This window comes from Nesoenas mayeri, assembly GCF_963082525.1.
Source record: "Nesoenas mayeri genome assembly, chromosome: 8".
In the NCBI taxonomy this organism is placed as follows: Eukaryota; Metazoa; Chordata; class Aves; order Columbiformes; family Columbidae; genus Nesoenas; species Nesoenas mayeri.
The window spans coordinates 5,013,374-5,032,150 of NC_137554.1; the positions used below are offsets into that span (position 1 = coordinate 5,013,374).

The 18,777-nt window shown below is 38.2% G+C and overlaps 1 protein-coding gene across 3 annotated transcripts in view; it reads left to right on the top strand.

Moving 5' to 3' along the window:
* Nucleotides 1–71: 71 nt before the first annotated feature.
* The window catches only part of TPR (translocated promoter region, nuclear basket protein), a gene marked incomplete at its 5' end in the record, with an annotated part of 38,577 nt that continues 19,871 nt past the window's right edge, over nucleotides 72–18,777 (top strand). For all 3 annotated transcript variants that reach the window (XM_080349173.1, XM_080349174.1, XM_080349175.1), the window contains 25 exons: nucleotides 72–222; nucleotides 1,712–1,816; nucleotides 2,031–2,104; nucleotides 2,769–2,865; nucleotides 3,231–3,334; nucleotides 4,005–4,169; nucleotides 4,890–4,982; nucleotides 5,105–5,185; nucleotides 6,497–6,584; nucleotides 7,068–7,208; nucleotides 8,090–8,181; nucleotides 9,909–10,106; nucleotides 10,576–10,683; nucleotides 11,217–11,443; nucleotides 11,940–12,103; nucleotides 12,489–12,628; nucleotides 12,714–12,862; nucleotides 13,149–13,311; nucleotides 13,700–13,834; nucleotides 14,402–14,542; nucleotides 14,712–14,880; nucleotides 15,345–15,511; nucleotides 16,469–16,621; nucleotides 17,318–17,434; nucleotides 18,498–18,701. In XM_080349173.1, the coding sequence (XP_080205299.1) occupies nucleotides 72–222; nucleotides 1,712–1,816; nucleotides 2,031–2,104; nucleotides 2,769–2,865; nucleotides 3,231–3,334; nucleotides 4,005–4,169; nucleotides 4,890–4,982; nucleotides 5,105–5,185; nucleotides 6,497–6,584; nucleotides 7,068–7,208; nucleotides 8,090–8,181; nucleotides 9,909–10,106; nucleotides 10,576–10,683; nucleotides 11,217–11,443; nucleotides 11,940–12,103; nucleotides 12,489–12,628; nucleotides 12,714–12,862; nucleotides 13,149–13,311; nucleotides 13,700–13,834; nucleotides 14,402–14,542; nucleotides 14,712–14,880; nucleotides 15,345–15,511; nucleotides 16,469–16,621; nucleotides 17,318–17,434; nucleotides 18,498–18,701 (3,426 nt within the window). The remainder of the gene's footprint in view (nucleotides 223–1,711; nucleotides 1,817–2,030; nucleotides 2,105–2,768; nucleotides 2,866–3,230; nucleotides 3,335–4,004; nucleotides 4,170–4,889; nucleotides 4,983–5,104; nucleotides 5,186–6,496; nucleotides 6,585–7,067; nucleotides 7,209–8,089; nucleotides 8,182–9,908; nucleotides 10,107–10,575; nucleotides 10,684–11,216; nucleotides 11,444–11,939; nucleotides 12,104–12,488; nucleotides 12,629–12,713; nucleotides 12,863–13,148; nucleotides 13,312–13,699; nucleotides 13,835–14,401; nucleotides 14,543–14,711; nucleotides 14,881–15,344; nucleotides 15,512–16,468; nucleotides 16,622–17,317; nucleotides 17,435–18,497; nucleotides 18,702–18,777) is intronic.

The window sequence follows — 18,777 nt, forward strand, 5'->3', positions numbered from 1 at the left end:
GGCCGGCCCGCCCGGCGCGCGCGCCCTGTGGCGAGTCGCCGCGGTGGGGAGGGGGGGTGAGGTTGCCCAAGATGGCGGCCGTGCTGCAGCAGGTCCTGGAGCGGGCCGAGCTCGCCAAGCTGCCCAAGCCGGTGCAGGGCAAGCTGGAGCGCTTCCTGGCCGACCAGCAGACCGAGATCGACGGGCTCCGAGCCAGACATGAGCGCTTCAAGGTGGACAGCGGTGAGTGCGGGGCGGTTTTGGCGGGGAGCGGGGCGGTGGGCCCGCCGGCGGGGGCTGAGGGAGGCGGCGCTGGGCCCGGCGGGGCCTGCGTGTCCTCGGAGCGGTTTTAGGGGCTGACCGGGGTGTGTGTGTGTGTGTGTGTATGTGTTCGTATTCTCCTCGTGGGGAGGGGCCTTTGACTCTGGGGGGCCCTGTGGATGAGACCGGACAGGGGTTTCCTCTCACTTTCCCTTCGTAAAAGAAGTTTCATTTAAAAATTTTCATTTCTTCATTTTTCGTTTGCAAAGGACTGTTCAGGGTTAAAACTGCGTTCCAAACGGGCTTAAAGAACAAATTCTCGTCAGATTTTTTGACAAGCACTGATATGCTTTCAGTCTGCTTTGATCCTTGTCGTGGAAAAGAAATTGTGATTTGTTTACCCCGCTCTCTAGTAGCCTTAGGTTTATGCTTCTTCTGGTCCATATTAAAGACTGTAATCTTTCTGTAAAATGCTCCTGATAGAATCAGCGGTTTTATATTGGTTTGGAAGTCACTCAATCACAGAAAAATAATACTGGTAGCAAACTGGGGTAGAAATGGGGGAAGAGTGGAGATGCACGTAGTCACTGGGCAGAGTTGTAAATACCAGTTAATTTATGGGTTAGGTGATATACTTCCTATGTAAGCTTTACTGCCACCTTTCCTTCAACCTTTTTGTCTCTTTCGTGATAGAAATCTGGTTAAAGTGAGTTCATAAAGTGTTGTGTAAGTTGAGGTAACCCACAGATTTTAGCAGGTTTAGGTCCCTTCTGTTCACGTGTGGCTGGAGAGGCAGTACTATTTGATGTTGTAAGATATGATAGGAAGCGTAAGATAAATAGAAATCCCTTAATGCTTCCTTAGAAGTCCATTATGCCTGAGAGTAGGATTAATTTTGCTTTTACCAGGTGTTTTACAGTGAAGCTCTATGACACAGTTACTATCTCAGATGACCAAGATTTATATCTAATTATTTTTTTCGGTGCTATGGAGTATGCAGCGTAGAACACAAGAGTTCACTTGAATAAGCATTCATTAAAAATTTTCTAAAGTCGATACCTAGGGTTATGTATATTTTATGTTATATGCATAGAAATACGCTACAGGCAAAAGAAGTGTTAAGTTGGTGAGACCACACTGCGTAATTGTGCTGATACAACATTCCCTGGCTACGTCCAAAACGTTAAAGAACTATGAAAGTTACTTTGCTTGTCATTTTATGGGTCCTTCCTGGAACCATATCGCTTTCCAAGCTACCAAAGTATTTTAAACAATATCATTTCAATGTGGAAATGCATCTTTTTGCTTTCAGAAAGACTTTTTTCTTTAAATTCTACTGTGGTCTCATTATTTTTAGATTTTTTTTAAATACCGTTAATAAAGATGTCCATTTATAAGGATCCTTGATAAAGGTAAGAAAGAAAAAGTAATGTTTATTAAGTGAAATTGAGAGAACATTGTTATTTTGCAGAACAACAGTACTTCGAAGTAGAAAAGCGTCTGGCTCAAAGTCAGGAGAGACTTGTAAATGAAACACAAGAATGTCAAACTCTCCGCGAGGAGCTTAAAAAACTTCGTAAGTATAACTGCACATTCGCAAGATTGGACAGGATATTGGTTCTTTAGTCCAGTGTTATGGTGAAAAGCCTTAAGTTTTAAACAGGAGTTGAAAATCCATCTATTAACTACACTTGTATCTGCAAGTGGAGAGATGTTTTGCTTTCACATTTAGAGGGTGAATTCTGTTATGTTGTAGCGGAGATCCTTCACTACTATTTCTTCTCCAACAGATGAACAATTGAAGTCACTGAATGAGAAAAATAAAGAACTTGAAGCTGCCCAGGACCGTAATACGGCCATCCAGGTACTGAGAGAACTTGAGGATAAGTTGAAAGACTTTGGTTGACCTATCTCATTGCAGCAATAAATTTCCAAACTGGACTCTATGAAATATCAGTACAAATAGGTACTGATGGACAAATTTACTGTGCAGGAAAATTGCTTGAGTTTTTTCATTCAATCCTCACATGGCAGCAAACTGAATTAGATGTGAACATACACCAGAGCAGCCACTTTATTTCAGCTTGGCTATATTGTTTCATTCTACCTGAAACCTGCTGTGATGTGACTTTAAGCTGAACCTCCAAAGGCAGACAAAAGCGTAAAGAAGAGCTGTGGTTTCCCCCCCATCTTTTCCCAGCCTCCAGCACAGTTTGCCTTGCCTTACGCTCGTATGGATGAGTCACTTCAGCTGACTGATCCAGCAGAACCCTAATTTTGGAGCAGGAAGTGAAAACCTTATTATTGGATGGATTTGTTCACAATGAGAAGACAGATCTGATGGTTTCCCCTGAGGGGCTTCCCTGGGCCTGACTGAAGTGGTTGTCCTGACACCTTAGAAGGCAGAGGCAGAACTACAGCCTGGAAGTGATCCAAAACTATTGACTCTTACTTGATTTTGATACTGATTTTTTGCATATGTTAATTCCTCTGTTACCTCTTTCATTTACCTGTGCAATTTTTTTCAGAGCCAGTTAAGTAGAGAAAAAGAAGAACTAGAAGCTGAAAAGAGAGATTTGGTTCGAACAAGCGAAAGGCGATCTCAGGAAGTTGAACATTTAAACGGTATAACCAAGAACTTATTAACAAAATACTTCACATGATTTTACTGATTAAAAGGCATGCTTGAACATTTGAACGGGTATGGAGTATCCAGCTTGTATAGGCAGCACCAAGTAGTGGATTTGCAGGGAACAGTGTTTAGAGAAGAGGAAACGAGGCAGGAAATTACATGCTAATTGCATAAAAACACAACAGTTTGATGTTTGGTTTGTAGATATAAAAGCATACATTATACGTGTAGCTTATTGCACAGTATACAATTACATACATTATATCTTGCCTGTTCTCATTCTTTACAACTTAGTTAAACTGAGTAATTAAACCTGGTGTACATCTAGCCTTTTTTAACACTGATTTCCCTCCTCCAGAGGATGTTAAACGCTTAAATGAAAAGCTTACAGAAACAAACACAGAAAAGGTGAAACTTCAGTTACAGCTGGATGAGCTTCAAACATCAGACGTTTCCATGAAGGTGAGCAGTACTTTATATGCATAGTATGTGTTAATGTTCTAATTAGTAGTTGTTTGCGTGTGACATAACAGTAATTTTGTCATTAGTGACTTTGAAAGTAGGTCGAGTGTACCCCTGTCATTTATAACAAATTATTTTATTATGAAATTGGTGGTTGTGGCTGAAACTAAGACATACATTTATAGAAGGCAAGGGGATGTCATGTTGAGCAAGCGTGTCCAGGCCTCATTGGTGGCTGCCTCTGCACACTAGGAAGGACTCCAGGTCCATGAAGGCAGGTAGAAAGGAGAAAAATAGTTGTTTGTGAACCTGCATCATTTCTCTGGGCAAAATAAACTCTATAAAGAGCTAGAAGAAAGGAGGAAAGGAGAATGAAGGGGAGGAAAACTTTTATAACCTTAATTTGTTTCTTTTAACTAGATACTAACGTAGTTAATGTTCCCACCTAACGTAAACTTTGAGGAAACTAACTCAAGTTTCAAGAGGTTCTTGTAGTTTGAGACTAGGAAGTTAATATTACCAACGTAATAAGGAACACAGCCTGTCATTTGATGCTGTTTAACAAATTGCAGTACATTTTTACAATTCCCACTCTGACCATTGTCCTTTGACTAGCTTCTTTGTTTTCTATGGAACCGGTACAATTACACTGCACAATTTTCTTTTTTAGTACCGTGAGAAGAGGTTGGAGCAAGAAAAAGAACTTCTACAGAATCAAAACACGTGGCTGAATGCTGAGTTGAAAGCCAAAACAGATGAACTTCTACACACTGCCAGGGAGAAAGGCAATGAAATCTTAGAGCTTAAATGTAACCTGGAGAACAAGAAGGAGGAGGTAGTGTAATTACTGAGTGCTTTTGCTATTTCTTATAAATTATACCTCCTGATTAACTATATTAAACAAAACAAAATACTTTAATAACTGCATTTGAAAAAATACGTTTTGCAATTAATAAGGAGATGTTCTTTCTTTTAACATGTGATTTTTTTTGTTTAAGGATACGTATAGTTACCATTACTTAGAATAGAAAAAGATTTAATTAAAAGCTAGAAATTTTAGAGTCGCTGATAATAGCATTATACCATTATACAGCTTCTTAAAATGTATGGGAATACACTTCTTAATAAGAGGATGGGGCAGAAGGACCTGGCTTAACATTCTTTGCGGAGTGGGGTGGTGATATTTTTGTTTTCCTGCAACAAAATACGTGGCAGAATCCATAGTCATATTTTGAACATACTCAGCTTTAGTGAGCATCTGTTTGGGTCCCTGAGCAGCTTCTTCAACACCTGTGACAATTGGTCGGGTTTTCTGAGGCACTTGGCTCCGGTGCAGCTTGGGGGTTTATTTGGTTATGCATAATTGGAGCAATTAGGGGACTCTTGCTTTTTCATTTAGTTGAATGCACAGGAACAACCATTTATGCTCTTTCTGGAACTTTCAGGGGTTTTTTAAAGTAAACAAAAAAAAAATAAAGAAATGGCTGTTTTCCAAAATAAACTGGACTGAAAAGGCAAGTTTTATACATGGTGTTCTCATTTATTCTTTGAACAGGTTTCCAGAATGGAGGAGCAGGTAAACAGCTTGAAACAGTCAAATGAAAATCTTCAGAAGCATGTGGAAGACCTTTTGAATAAACTGAAGGAGGTAAGAAGGCTTGAAGTCTTTATGAAATAGCATTACATTTGCTTCTACAAAATGAAAAACGAAATGTGTGAAATAGAAACCATGGAATGCTCCCCCACCCTGTCTCTTCTTTAATTTACTAGGCAAAGGAACAGCAAGCTAGTATGGAGGAAAGATTCCACAATGAACTGAATGCCCACATAAAATTGTCAAATTTGTATAAGGTGAGTTTATTGATTCTGTTATAAGTGTATATTAGTATTACTTGGGCTGAATCTTAGCATGAAACAGTGCAGGCCAGTTTTGGTTTTTTTTTTCCCCACAAAATATTGATGTGTGCAAGACTTAACTGCCATTGCAAAACCTTGGGAAACATCCAAAACATCATTTTCTTTGCTTCTGTCTTAGGCAGCATTTAAAACTTTACATTGCTTGGATCATTAAGCAAATCCGGGGTTAAAATAGTGTAAGATAGTGATTTTGATGTGCACTGTTTCGAGGCTTCATGTTGTATGAATGTGGTTATGTCTTACAATGTTGTATTGAGAGGTAAAGGTTTCTGTGGAAAATATGACTGTGCAAGAGATTTTTCTGAGGTTGGTTAGTAGAAGTTTGTTTCAAATAACACTGCAAGTGTTAGTGGTCTGATTAAGGCACAGCTGAATGCCACATATTGTGTCAAATAAGCACCATCTCAACAAGTAAGTTTTTGTTTTGTTAGCTCAAGGAATGAAAACTATCCTGTAGCTTATTGACTAAGACAAAGTCAGCTAACAAGCACAACTCATTGCTGTTTAGTTTATGCATGTTATATCCACAGGTTATGAGCTCTCTTTCCTGAGTTTTCTCGCATAGATACCCACTTGATCATTCTACCGTGCTTAATTGTGTGTTCTGCATTAATATTTTGATTAGATGTGAACAGATGTCCCTTTATTGAGCAGCAAGTCAACAGCTAATTTTTCTGAAGCATAGTGCATTACTATTTGCCTTTTAATTTGGTTTGGTTTGGTTTTGTTTTAAACTCCTGTTCACTTATGCTTTTATCATAGAATCATTGATTTGAAGGGGCTTAAAAGTTTGTCTTCTGCTTAACGTACTTGTAATTACTGATATATTTGTCTGACCTGATATTAAAAGTATTAAAATGGAACACCCTCCCGTGGGAGCCTATTCTGAGATTTTCTGATCAGCAGAAGTGGACTCAACTTTATTTCTGTTATCTCTAATGGACTTGCAGAATTGCTGAAGTATTGTACAGCTTTGTACTTGCGAGATCTCTAACTGGAAGCAAATATACATAAATCATCGATATAAGATTCCCTAAAAATACTGACTTTTTCATAATGGTCACAATTGAGTACTCAGAGTGAGACTTAATCCCACAGGAAAGAGAACTGCCCAGTTTAGGTGACTCTTTTAGCATTTTACTCAAGAAACGGAGCGTTCACAACTTGAGGTCAATTTGAGCTTTGTATAAAAATATAGTCAATATTGCTGCGCACTAAAAGGTGAAATAAAATGCTTTTCTTTAGAGTGCTGCTGATGACTCGGAGGCAAAGAGCAACGAGCTGACGGGAGCAGTGGAGGAGCTGCACAAGCTGCTGAAGGAAGCAGGCGAAGGTGAGTTGGGAGTGAGAAACCGTGACTGGGACAGAACTACCTGGATGCTCTGAAAAATATGGATTAAACCTTTATGAAAGGAACTTCATTAGGCTTTTGGGGATGGTCGCTTTGTAAGAAAAACATTTAGCTGACTAGTTGAATGTACTCGGAGGATGTGTGGGAGGGAACTGTTTTCAAATATACCTGGAATTTGACTTTGAATTTTGACATGAGGATCTAATATTGCAAGATATGTCTTCATTTTAGTTTCTTCTTTTGGATTCCTTTTCACTGATAAACAGTTCATATTTTAGCCCTTTACTTATCCAAGTTCATAGGCAACAGTTCATGCTTTGAGGTAGTTTGCTACCTGCATGAGCTTCTGCAGATCATATAAAGCTAAAATAAAATTTAAGGTGCATATGCAAATTTTGACCTTTTGAAATAAAAAAGAAAAAGAAAACCACAACACAGCAAACTGCTTATCTGATTGAATTTCAGCTAATAAAGCAACCCAGGAGCATTTGGCTGAGGTGGAAGAGGCAAAAGCTGGAGTGGAAAAAGAACTGAGAGAGAAGATCAGTAAACTGGAGAAGGAGCTGGAGAATGCCAATGATTTACTGTCTGCTACAAAGCGCAAAGGTAGAGATGATGCTTGGAACTCAAATACAAACAGTCTCAGGCTTTCTGTTGTCTTATGTGAAAATGCTATGCTGAATTTTTGTAGGAAGTGCTTTAATCTTAACTCATCTTTGGTCATTTTTAATAATTAAATGTAGAAGCTTTTTCATGTGTGTATATATATGAAAATGTATTTTTCCTCCATCAGAAAATGCATTTCTATGAAAATGTTTTTTGATGTTTTTTTGTTAATCTGACTTATTTTTTTCAAAGAAAAGGGAAAGGAAATCTTTCCTTGAGGCTGAATCATCATGCTTTTAATGGTTTTCTGGAGAGAGGAGTGGAGATGATAACTGTTCCTGTTTTCCTCTTAAAAGAAAAAAGGGCAGCAGAAAACAAACCTCTGTCCTTAAATTTTTGCTTAACATTAAATCTTGCTCAGTATTGACTGTTCTATCTTTTTTGTTGAAAATAATAGTTTGTTTACTACACATAAGTAATTTCTAATGGAAAGAGAGAGCAGAGTAGGAAGGAACAGAGAGGCATGAAGTGTATTTGCTATGTCTCTATGTTAAAGACCATAAACAGCGTTCTGCCACTCCAAACGTCTGGCAGTTTGCTAGGAAATCTGATATAAGTTTTGTTCTAGGTATTTCAATTGCTTACGTTCAGAAATGATGTCGCTTTCAAGAGTCTAATAGCAAAAGCTTTTCAACATTTCAGATTATCTCGGTCAGGGACATTGATAACGTATGACAGGGAATATTGTGTATAATACCAGTCACTTGCACATGTATGTGTATTACAAAGCACAAAGGTGTATGTAGACATTCTTAATAAAGAATAGCTATGATGGGAATTATTGCAGCTTTTAATGGTGGTTGGTGGGATTATGTCCGCAGGAGCCATCCTGTCTGAGGAGGAGCTGGCAGCCATGTCCCCCACCGCTGCGGCCGTAGCCAAAGTGGTCAAGCCTGGGATGAAACTTACTGAGGTAGGTTCTCTTAACTCTTCCATTTCGAGGCTCTCGAAATGGCAGAGGATACAGCGCTAATAATATAAGGGTGCAGACTTCATTCACAGTTTGGGATTTGATGTAACGCCTGGCTGGAGTTGATGAAATCTTTTAATGCGTTTGAGGGAGACTTTGCTAGCTGAGTTATCGGGATTTTTTTTTTTCAAACATACTTTACAGTTTTACTTTAGTAGATCAAAACATTTATATGGAGTTTAAGATATTTTTCTAATTTTTTTTTTTTTACGGATAAACTTATTTTCTGTGTGTGTTTTTGGCAGGAGTTTTTTTTTTTGCTTATTTACAAATTTTTTTCATCTCCATTGCTTCGCATTTGGCCTATACTTGCAGAAAAAATAATCATATGTCACACATATGTCACACATTCTAGGGGTTTTTTTACACTTCTATTTGTGCACTTTTTATTATCATTTTGTTTGTGATTGGTCGTTCTCTCCAGCCATTAAATTACTTCTGTGCTTCCTGCTCTATTTTGTAACACTATTTTTGATATTCCTATTGTCTTAAGCTTGCCTAAGATTTGTCGCTTTTACTTAGAATTATTTTATTGCACACAGTTGCTCTATAAAAGTTTGCAATTTTTAAATTATTAGAGATAACTGTTTTGTCTTGGTATGAGGGAATAGAGTGCACTATCAGCAGGTTTGCTGATGACACTAAGCTGGGAGGAGTGGCTGACACGCCAGAATGTGCTGCCATCCAGTGGGACCTGGACAGGCTGGAGAGTTGGGCGGTGAATAACCTAATGAAATTTAACAAGGGAAAGTGCAGAGTCCTGCATCTGGGCAGGAACAACCCCAGGTTCCAGTATAGGTTGGGAAATTACATATTAGAGAGCAGTGTAGTGGAAAGGGACCTGGGGGTCCTGGGGACAGCAGGGTGACCATGAGCCAGCACTGTGCCCTTGTGGCCAGGAAGGCCAGTGGCATCCTGGGGTGTATTACAAGGGGGTGGTCAGTAGATCGAGAGAGGTTCTCCTGCCCCTCTGCTCTGCCCTGGTGAGACCACATCTGGAATATTGTGTCCAGTTCTGGGCCCCTCAGTTCCAGCAGGACAGGGAACTGCTGGAGAGGGTCCAGTGTAGGGCAACGAAGATGATTAAGGGAGTGGAGCATCTCCCTTATGAAGAAAGGCTGAGGGAGCTGGTTCTCTTTAGTTTGGAGAAGAGGAAACTACGGGGGGACCTTATTAATGTTTATAAATATATAAAGGGTGAGTGCCATGAGGATGGAGCCAGGCTCTTCTCGGTGGCAAACAATGATAGGACAAGGGGTAATGGGATCAAGCTGGAACACAAGAGGTTCCACTTAAATTTGAGAAAAAACTTCTCAGTGAGGGTGTCAGAGCCTGGCCTAGGCTGCCCAGGGAGATTGTGGAGTCTCCTTCTCTGCAGACATTCAAAACTCGCCTGGACATGTTCCTGTGCGACCTCACCTGGGTGTTCCTGCTCCAGCAGGGGGATTGGACTGGATGATCTTTTGAGGTCCCTTCCAATCCCAAACATACTGTGATACTGTGAGTCCTAAAACACATTGTTTTGAAAGTCCAACTTGTTTCTCTGAATCAACTAGTTTAGAGTTGTATAAAATGATACTGCCGTAAGTTATGAATTGTGTAATTACCAGTGGTTCTTTTTTAAGAGGTCTGTCCAGGTGTATCAAAACCAAAACAATGTTTTGTTGCAGCTGTACAATGCGTATGTAGAAACTCAGGATCAGTTGCTTTTGGAAAAGCTGGAGAATAAGAGAATCAATAAATATTTGGACGAAATAGTGCAGGAAGTAGAAGCCAAAGCACCAATCTTGAAACGTCAGCGTGAAGAATTTGAGCGTTCCCAAAAAGCTGTTGCTAGTCTGTCTGTGAAGCTTGAACAAGCTATGAAGGTCAGTATAAAATAAAAGAGCACGTAAAATCATGGAAAAAATGGATTTTTAATTCCTTAATGCTAATGGTTATCAGTAAATGTATAAAATGAATCTTTTAGTCAGCTTTTATTGTGGGAAAATATCCGTTGAACTTTCTAGCTTGTGATTTATTGGACAGGACAAATAATTTTACAGACAAAACATTTTTTCAGAATTTTTTATAGTGAAGGCTTAAATGTGGTGACTTACAATCTTTCATTTCTGAGAGAAAAGTGCTTTGTAAACAGAGGTGCTCACTTCCCAATAATTTTAATACATACGCTAACATAGCATGAAAGAGGTTTTGATTCATAAATATGTGGAGTTTAACCTTTGGAGTGTAATTTTAAAGTAGTAAAATGCAGCTTGATTCACAAGACATTATCTGTCTGGAAAGAAATGTGTTTGAGCTGAATTGCCATGTTTGTTAATATTTGTGTGCTTGCAGGAGATCCAGCGATTGCAGGAGGATGCCGATAAAGCCAATAAACACGCCTCTCTCCTTGAGAGAGAGAACCAGAGACTGGAAATACAAGTAAAAGATCTTTCACAGCAGGTAGAACAAATGTTGCTATGGTTAAATGTGTTGTTTGCAATTTGTTTATTAATATGGTGCTGTATTTCTGAAGTTTATTTGGAAGCTGTGTTCAGTGACAGTCGTGTAGACTTTAGTTCTCTTAAGAGCCTTAGTGATGTTAAAAGCTTCTCCTTAAGACAACATGATATTTACATTTCTGCTTATAAAATTGGACTAAGTTTAGCTGAATAGAAGTGACGCTGCTTTAGGATAATATTGTTTAACATCTGGCACGGAAAAGTCGTAACTTCTTTGTTTGAAGTGTCCTGTGATCTGTTTGCAGAACTGAACATGGACTATCTACTTGTGATATTGATGTGTTTTCCTTTTGTCGAACTGTTTTTTTTTTTTTTCTGTAATGTAACTGTCTTACAAGGATTTATTGATTATAGTAGTTTGTATATTGTAGGAGAAAATATTTAATTTCCACGGACTTTATTTCTATTATAGTGTTTTTCAGAGCAGAATTTTGAGTCTGTTTGCAAGTCTTACACTAGAATGTTCTCTTTCAGATTCGTGTGCTTTTAATGGAACTAGAGGAAGCCAGGGGCAACCATGTGATTCGCGATGAAGAAGTGAGCTCCGCTGACATCAGTAGCTCTTCTGAGGTGATATCTCAACACCTGGTCTCTTACAGAAATATTGAAGAACTTCAGCAGCAGAATCAGCGTCTCTTGGTGGCTCTTCGGGAGCTGGGAGAGGCTAGAGAAAAAGAGGAGCAAGAAACAACATCATCTAAGTGAGTGATGTGTAAACTGTTTCTACTAAGTAGTAACAGGGATTTATTCAAACACTTTTCAGGTTTTTTGCTTCTGATTGGTAGTGATTGTGTGCATGTATGTGCATTTGTAAGTGTGCGTGTGCTTATGAGCAGCTATGTAATTCATAAAGGCGAACTATTATTAAGCAACATTGTCTTCAGGGTTAGATTAAAATGGTTTTGTAGGTATACATCTTGTAATAGGTCCTGTCGTCAAAATCTGAAGTAAAAATAAATTTTAGTGAATGTGATTTCACGGAACAGCGCTGTTTATCAAAAAAGAAAGAGAAGTTTTCATTCCTGTTAGCTGAACAAAAAATGGAATGTGTGCATATCTAATTCACCAGCTGTAAAGCCCACAGAAAGTAATTCTGTATGAAAAGTTCTCAGCCTGATTCTCTGCTCACGCTACTGGGTTGTGTCACCTTGGTTTCCCTTGCTCTTTCTTACTGAAAACAACTGTTGGTGGTTTCAGAATTTCGGAGCTTCAGAGTCAACTCGAGGAAGCTCACAACGAGCTGGAAAAGCTGCGTGAGTCGCGTCATCATCAGGTGCAGCTTGTTGAGTCTATAGTTCGTCAGCGTGATATGTTCCGCATATTGTTGGCACAGACCACAGGAGCCATCATCCCTTTGCAAGGTGAGTTTCACATTTCTGCTACCGCTGAAAAGATATAAAATTGTCCTTTTGTCACGAGTTTTCAGTAATGGTGCTGTAATGGTACTGGTGACTTCTCTTAACCTGCTAGTCAGTTTTTACCCTTACTGGAAAACCTACGAATTTGGATTTAGACACATGATTTTATTTTTACAGTATAATTTGCTACATAATGACTGACATGTAGTGGTGACTTTGTGTGTTCTGGTAGCATATTGTAGGTATAAAAAATGAGTTGCTCAGGATAGCCCAAGACTTGCCCAGCAATACAGTCTTAGTTTTAACCACATTTCAGTGTGGTTATATGGTTTGCTTTGGCAAACATTCATTCAGTGGTTGCGTTTAAAATCCCTGTATCTTTTTTTAGCTTCAGGTACATTACCAGAGGAGATTTCTCTTATGTCTACTCCAAAGCGCCCAAGTTTACCTCAAGCCATGTCAACTCCTGCTCCGGTGTCAATGGCTGAGTCAGTGGAGGCTGTGGAGGCTAAGGCTGCGCTTAAGCAGGTATGTTTTTCAATAAGCACTGTAGAAAGCTATCATTACTTCTTTTTACACTTACAAGCACTTTAATGCATGTTCTTGGATGTAGTTGCAGGAAGTGTTTGAGAACTATAAAAAAGAAAAGGCAGAGAATGACAAGTTGCTGAATGAACAAAATGAAAAGCTTCAGGAGCAGGTCACAGACTTGAGGTCACAAAATGCAAAGATATCCACACAGCTGGAGTTTGCCTCCAAACGGTAAATCAACTATTTAATTTAATTGCCTAATGGATGTGTTCTCTGTCAGGAGAATCTTGTTTGCTCAAGGAGAATTGCCAGTTAAACATTAATAGTGTCTGTTCTGTTAAAGAACACAAAGGGAATAGTGATGGTGGTATCAACAATATACCTTCTAGCTGAGTGAGCCACCTATGTGAAAACTGATGCACAAGAACACAAAACATATAGCTGTGTACATACACCTCTTGCAATTAAACAGTTTAATGTGGCAAACGTATCCTTTGCTTTGTTGTTCCATGTGAAGTTATGAAATGCTGCAGGATAACGTTGAAGGCTACCGGCGAGAAATAACATCTCTGCATGAAAGAACCCAGAAACTCACAGCAACGACTCAGAAGCAAGAGCAGATAATTAACACTATGACTCAAGACCTGAGGGGAGCTAATGAAAAACTGGCAGTGGCAGAGGTTAGTGATTCAGCGTATTATACTGCTTGGTATTCTGCATTAGCTCAAGTGTTATGATTATCTTGAAAGCTGTCGGAACTTGAATGTGTGGCTTTTTGAGCGCATCAGCCATTATATTTGCTGCCTACATTTGCAACTTTCCACAAAATACCTCAAGCACTGGGTGAAGATGGAACAACGTTCCAAAGGTGTTTCAGTTTGAGAGAATGCAATTCATCAAACAATTATGTTCTTACTGTTCATGGCTTAATTTGTGTAAATTTTAATTTGCCACCTGTAATCTTAAAAGCTCTTTTTTGAAAGTAATATTAACTGACCATAAAAATAACATTAATGAGCAGATTTAGGATTGATAATCAAGTTTTTGTTGTTATTTGCTGTCTTAAAGGTGAGAGCAGAAAACTTAAAAAAAGAGAAAGATATCTTGAAGATGTCAGATGTGCGTTTGACTCAGCAACGTGAGTCTTTGTTAGTTGAACAAAGAGGACAGAACTTGCTGCTTACTAATTTACGAACTATTCAGGTATGTGGTGTTATTCTTACATCCGATTTTGATGTGTCTTTCAGAGTTTTCAATAAATACCCATTGAAATGGAATAAAACAGTAATGGGATTGGGTCGTAAGGTGGCTTATTTTTTTTTTTGCTACAAATTGACACTGAACATAAAATACTCAAGCAACTTGTTTAAGCAAGTTTGTTATTCCTGTTGTAAATTACAATACTCTGCTATTTATCTGGGAAAGTCCTGAGAATTTTGAGTTGATAAGGGTTTTCACAATGAAATGGCAACAAAACTTATGAAACAGAGTAACAGGAAAAAATCTGTGTGTTAATTTTTATGATAGCAAAATTTGCCAGTGCATGCCTTAACAATACTTATTGTATTACTATTATTAAAAAAATCTTTCAAAACTAAATCATAATCGTAAGTGCTACTTTTCATAGTTTCCTGCATCTCTTGCTCCCTGCAGTAGTTTTTTTTTTGTTGATGGGAGAAGTATTGTGACAACTTTGTATAAAATGCTGCAGTGATTAAGAAAATTCTTTAAAGTGCATTGTAAGCATGGCGCATTACGTTCTTTTATCAGGGAATACTGGAGAGGTCCGAAACAGAAACGAAGCAAAGACTCACTAATCAGATTGAAAAGCTAGAGCGCGAGATATCTCAGCTGAAGAAGAAACTAGAAAATGAGGTGGAACAAAGACATTCCCTTACCAAAAATCAAGAGGTGAGTATAATTATAAATATACTAAACTTGGTTTAGTGATAATAAAGCCACAGTTGCATGGTTTCTGCCAGCTTGCAGTCTATGGCTTTTCATACATGAAAGTTGTGAGCATACTTGGTCTTTGTGCCATTTGTGAATAATTACAAGTTTAAGAACCTTGTATTTTCAGGTTCATATCTTGGACCTTAAGAGGCAGCTTGAGACTGAGACAAACCGTCACGTTAACACAAAGGAACTTTTAAAGAATGCCCAGAAAGAAGCTACCATGTTGAAACAGCAGCTTAACAACACGGAGGCTCAGCTCGCATCTCAGTCGTCAGTGAGGGCTCCAGGGAAGGGTAAGGTGTCTGTCTGTCTATATTGAATTTCTCTTTATGTTAAGCATTGCTGTCTGCAGAATGGTGAAAATCATCATTCATAATAATTTAGAATTAGGAGGACAATACACTAAATAATAACGCTCTTCGCATATTCAAACAAATGATAACCAGGATGATTTGTTAAAGTAAAATTAATTTATGAGCAGTCTTTGTCAATGGGATCCCTTTTTTTGTATTTGAAAGATCTTAAGTCTATTAGGTCACTTATGTTTAAATAGCCTTTTTTTTCTTTTCTGAATCAACAAAATTTATCGTAAGCCACTATTTTGGTTACGGCTGACTATTTTGTTTAGGGAAGCTTTGTGAGGGTGATTGTGTTTTCCACATTGTTATCCTAAAAATACATCAGTTTTCAACAGAACGGTGGTTTAAAAAAACTGAATTAAACTTCATTGGTTAATGAATGTGTTCTAATATTATAGGTCAGCCTAATGCAAATGAAGATGTGGATGATCTTGTAAGTCGACTAAGACAAGCTGATGAACAAGTTAACGACCTGAGAGAAAGACTCAAGACTAGTTCTAGTAATGTGGAACAGTACAGGGCCATGGTTCTTAGTCTAGAGGAATCCCTTAATAAGGAAAAACAAGTAAGTAGTTATCATTGGTTATTAGAGCAAAACCAGCAACAAAACAAAAGATGATGAGATTTTGTATACAATACAGTCTGTAGGATTATTGGAGGAATTACAAAAAACCTCAAGTTAGCTTAGAAGACATTAGAATATAATGTAGTAAGACCTTATTTAAGACAGTTTCAATTAGAAACACTTTTAATCATAGAAATATTAGACCTTTTTGCAGCACATTTTTAAAATGTGGAATTGTAACTTTGACTCTACGCTGTATTCTGCCACTGTCTTCTTTCGAAAGAGGGGAATTGACTTGTAAAATCTCTTCTGTATAACCCTGTGATCAATGATTAAAAATATGAATTAACCCTTAATCAAAAGCAGTTAAATTCACACCTTCTGCAACAGTAAGGTCTTCAGCCATGCAAAAGAGCATTCTGTATGTGGGATTGATGGGAAGAGCTTAAGAATGAGCTTCTCATCTGTCATACACTCCACCACATTAATAAGAAATGAAGCCTGTTCTTCCAGGCAACTCAGCATAGTGGAATCAACTAGATTGGGAAAACAGGATTCTCATTTTCTACTGAAGTCACAGCATCAGTAGATGCTGTTTGTCTAGTATCCAAGTTCTCTGTCTGTGTTCTGTCACTGTAAAAATTTCACCGTGGCTCCATTTGCTTTTACAATATTGCTGATTCTGGTGTGTAATAAATGGCTACTGCACATTTGAGTGCAGCCACATAAAACTTTTCTTAGGTGTATCTCATGAGGTGTTGCAGCTTTGAAGGGGGGGAAAAAAGAAGAAAATGTCAGTGCTATTTGTGATTCTCCAAATTTTCGGGTGGTATTCTAAACAAGATGCTAACAACACCTATTCTGGCTTTAAATTGTTTAAAAAAACCACTGCTTTCATATCAGAATACCATATTTAAAGGAAAGCAAATTGATCTCTTATGATGGATTTTAATGAAGGTGACGGAGGAAGTTCGTGCAACAGTTGAAGCTCGCCTGAAGGAGTCTTCAGAGTATCAAGCCCAGCTAGAAAAGAAGTTGATGGAGTCGGAGAAGGAAAAGCAAGAACTGCAAGAGGAGAAGCGTAAAGCTGTGGAGAATATGGAACAGCAGGTATGCACTGAACATCCCCTTCCTTAAACTCTATTGCATAGAGTCCACAAGAATGTGCTTTTACATATTTCCCTAAACTTCAGTTTGTTTTCACGGTATGATAGTGTCCAAAACCTAAATCTTTTAGGATGTACAAATGGGTAATATAAATTTGTGAGAGGTTTCCAAACGTGATTAGTACGTTGTCACTTTCTTAAGGTGATTGTGTATTTAAAGCTGTCAATATATTTCTGAACTTTGAGCACTGTTTGCAGAAAAATGTGGGTAAAAGCCTTTGAGACAGGTCTCAGAAAACCTTTTTTGGAACATGAGCCAAACCCAAATTTGTAGCATGCACGTCTTTTAAAACAGGGTAGTCTGTGCCCTTATTTGTCTGGTTTACAGGGGGATTCTTATTGGGTTTGAAAGAAACAAGATGACTGCAACTAGAATTACTGCAGGCCCAACTCTGAAAGAGCAGTTATCTATTTTTACCAGGAAAGAGCTTTGTATATTAATAAGTTGAAATCTTGAAAGTATTTCTCTTTAGATTAAAATTAGTGTTTAAAAAACATACTAAAAAATAACCATACTTGAGTTCTACATTATTCAAAGCCTTGCTGTGTTCAATACTCTGTAAAATACTTTGTGATTTAGTCTTAATTTTTTGGTTTGTTTATTTATTTTGGTTATTTCCCTTGTCCCCCATCACTACAGCTATCAGAACTGAAGAAGAGTCTGTCCACCATGCAATCAGAAGTCCAGGAAGCTCTGCAGAGAGCCAGCACCGCTCTAAATAATGAACAGCAAGCCAGACGTGACTGCCAGGAACAGGTGTGTTTGTAGTATTTGCCTATTTCAACCAGAGGTGGTAAATGTAATGTTAGTTTTTAATTGATTTTTCAGTTGAACTCAAAACTTTTGTTAAGATAGCTCTGCTATCAGAGGCTTGTGGAGGCAAGAAAACTGCTTTAAAAGCACTTCATTGAACAGCTGCTTATTTAATGCTTCATTGTTCTACCTGATCAAACATTGTGGTAGTATCAATTAAACTGACTTTGAATACAAAACTGTGCTGCAAGCACAGTTTGTGTCATCTTTAAGAAAACAGAAGATGCTGTTTCTAAAGTCTGTCTCGTATGTAAAAAAAATTGATTGAGGTATGTAATTAACCGTTTTTAATGATTTACTACCTCAGCCTCCTGTTGGGAAGTAGAAAAAAACCCTGAACTCTCACAACAAGACAGCAGGGAAAATATCTTTCTAATCCAAAATGTAATTGCCATCTTTTAAAACTGAGGGAAATATTCTATTTAGCAGCATATGGAAAGATTATCTTGTTACCAACGTGTTGTTTTTTTAAATGGGAGTCTACTTTTCTGCAGGTGAGAATCCTGGCAACACTGATTTGGTGTAAAGAATGTTGACAAACTTTTAGCTGCTGTTTAATCCAGCTCAAAATTCAATTGACAGGCATTTCCATCTTTTTCAGCAAATACTGACCATACTCGGTAGCTTTTTAACTTCATGAAGCAAATATCTTTGCCCTTTCACATGTAGAAGTAACGAGGGGATGTTCTTAGACACCTGCCTGTTACCAGTGCAGAATCTACACCAAGATTAATTGTAGAGTAGCTATATAGAGAGTATATCCTCCTGCTAGCTGCTCAGAGAAAATGATATAAAATTCTAATTTTTTGTAAAAATAAGCATTTCCTTAAGGGAACTGTTCTAAGCTTATCCATTATTTTGGACTCGAGAATGACACAGGTTTTGCCTGGTGGTTTTCGTTTTGATTAGTGGTCACGGACTTTGTCTAGAATTTGGGAATCTCTTTATACATATCAAACGTATAACATTAAAGGGAGCAGAATCTATTATTTATATTTTTCTGCAGGCAAAGATGGCTTCTGAAGCGCAAAATAAATATGAACGGGAGTTAATGCTTCATGCTGCTGATGTTGAAGCATTACAGGCTATTAAAGAGCAAGTTGCCAAGAATGCAGCGGTGAGGCAGCAGCTGGAGGATGCCGCTCAGAAAGCGGAGTCTGAATTATTAGAGTGCAAAGCCTCATGGGAAGAGAGAGAGAGAATGATCAAGGTATGATTTGTTTTATGGTTTCAGTGGGTTTTTTTTCAGTTAGTGGAAATTCCGACACAGAATTCAGAGCCATTGA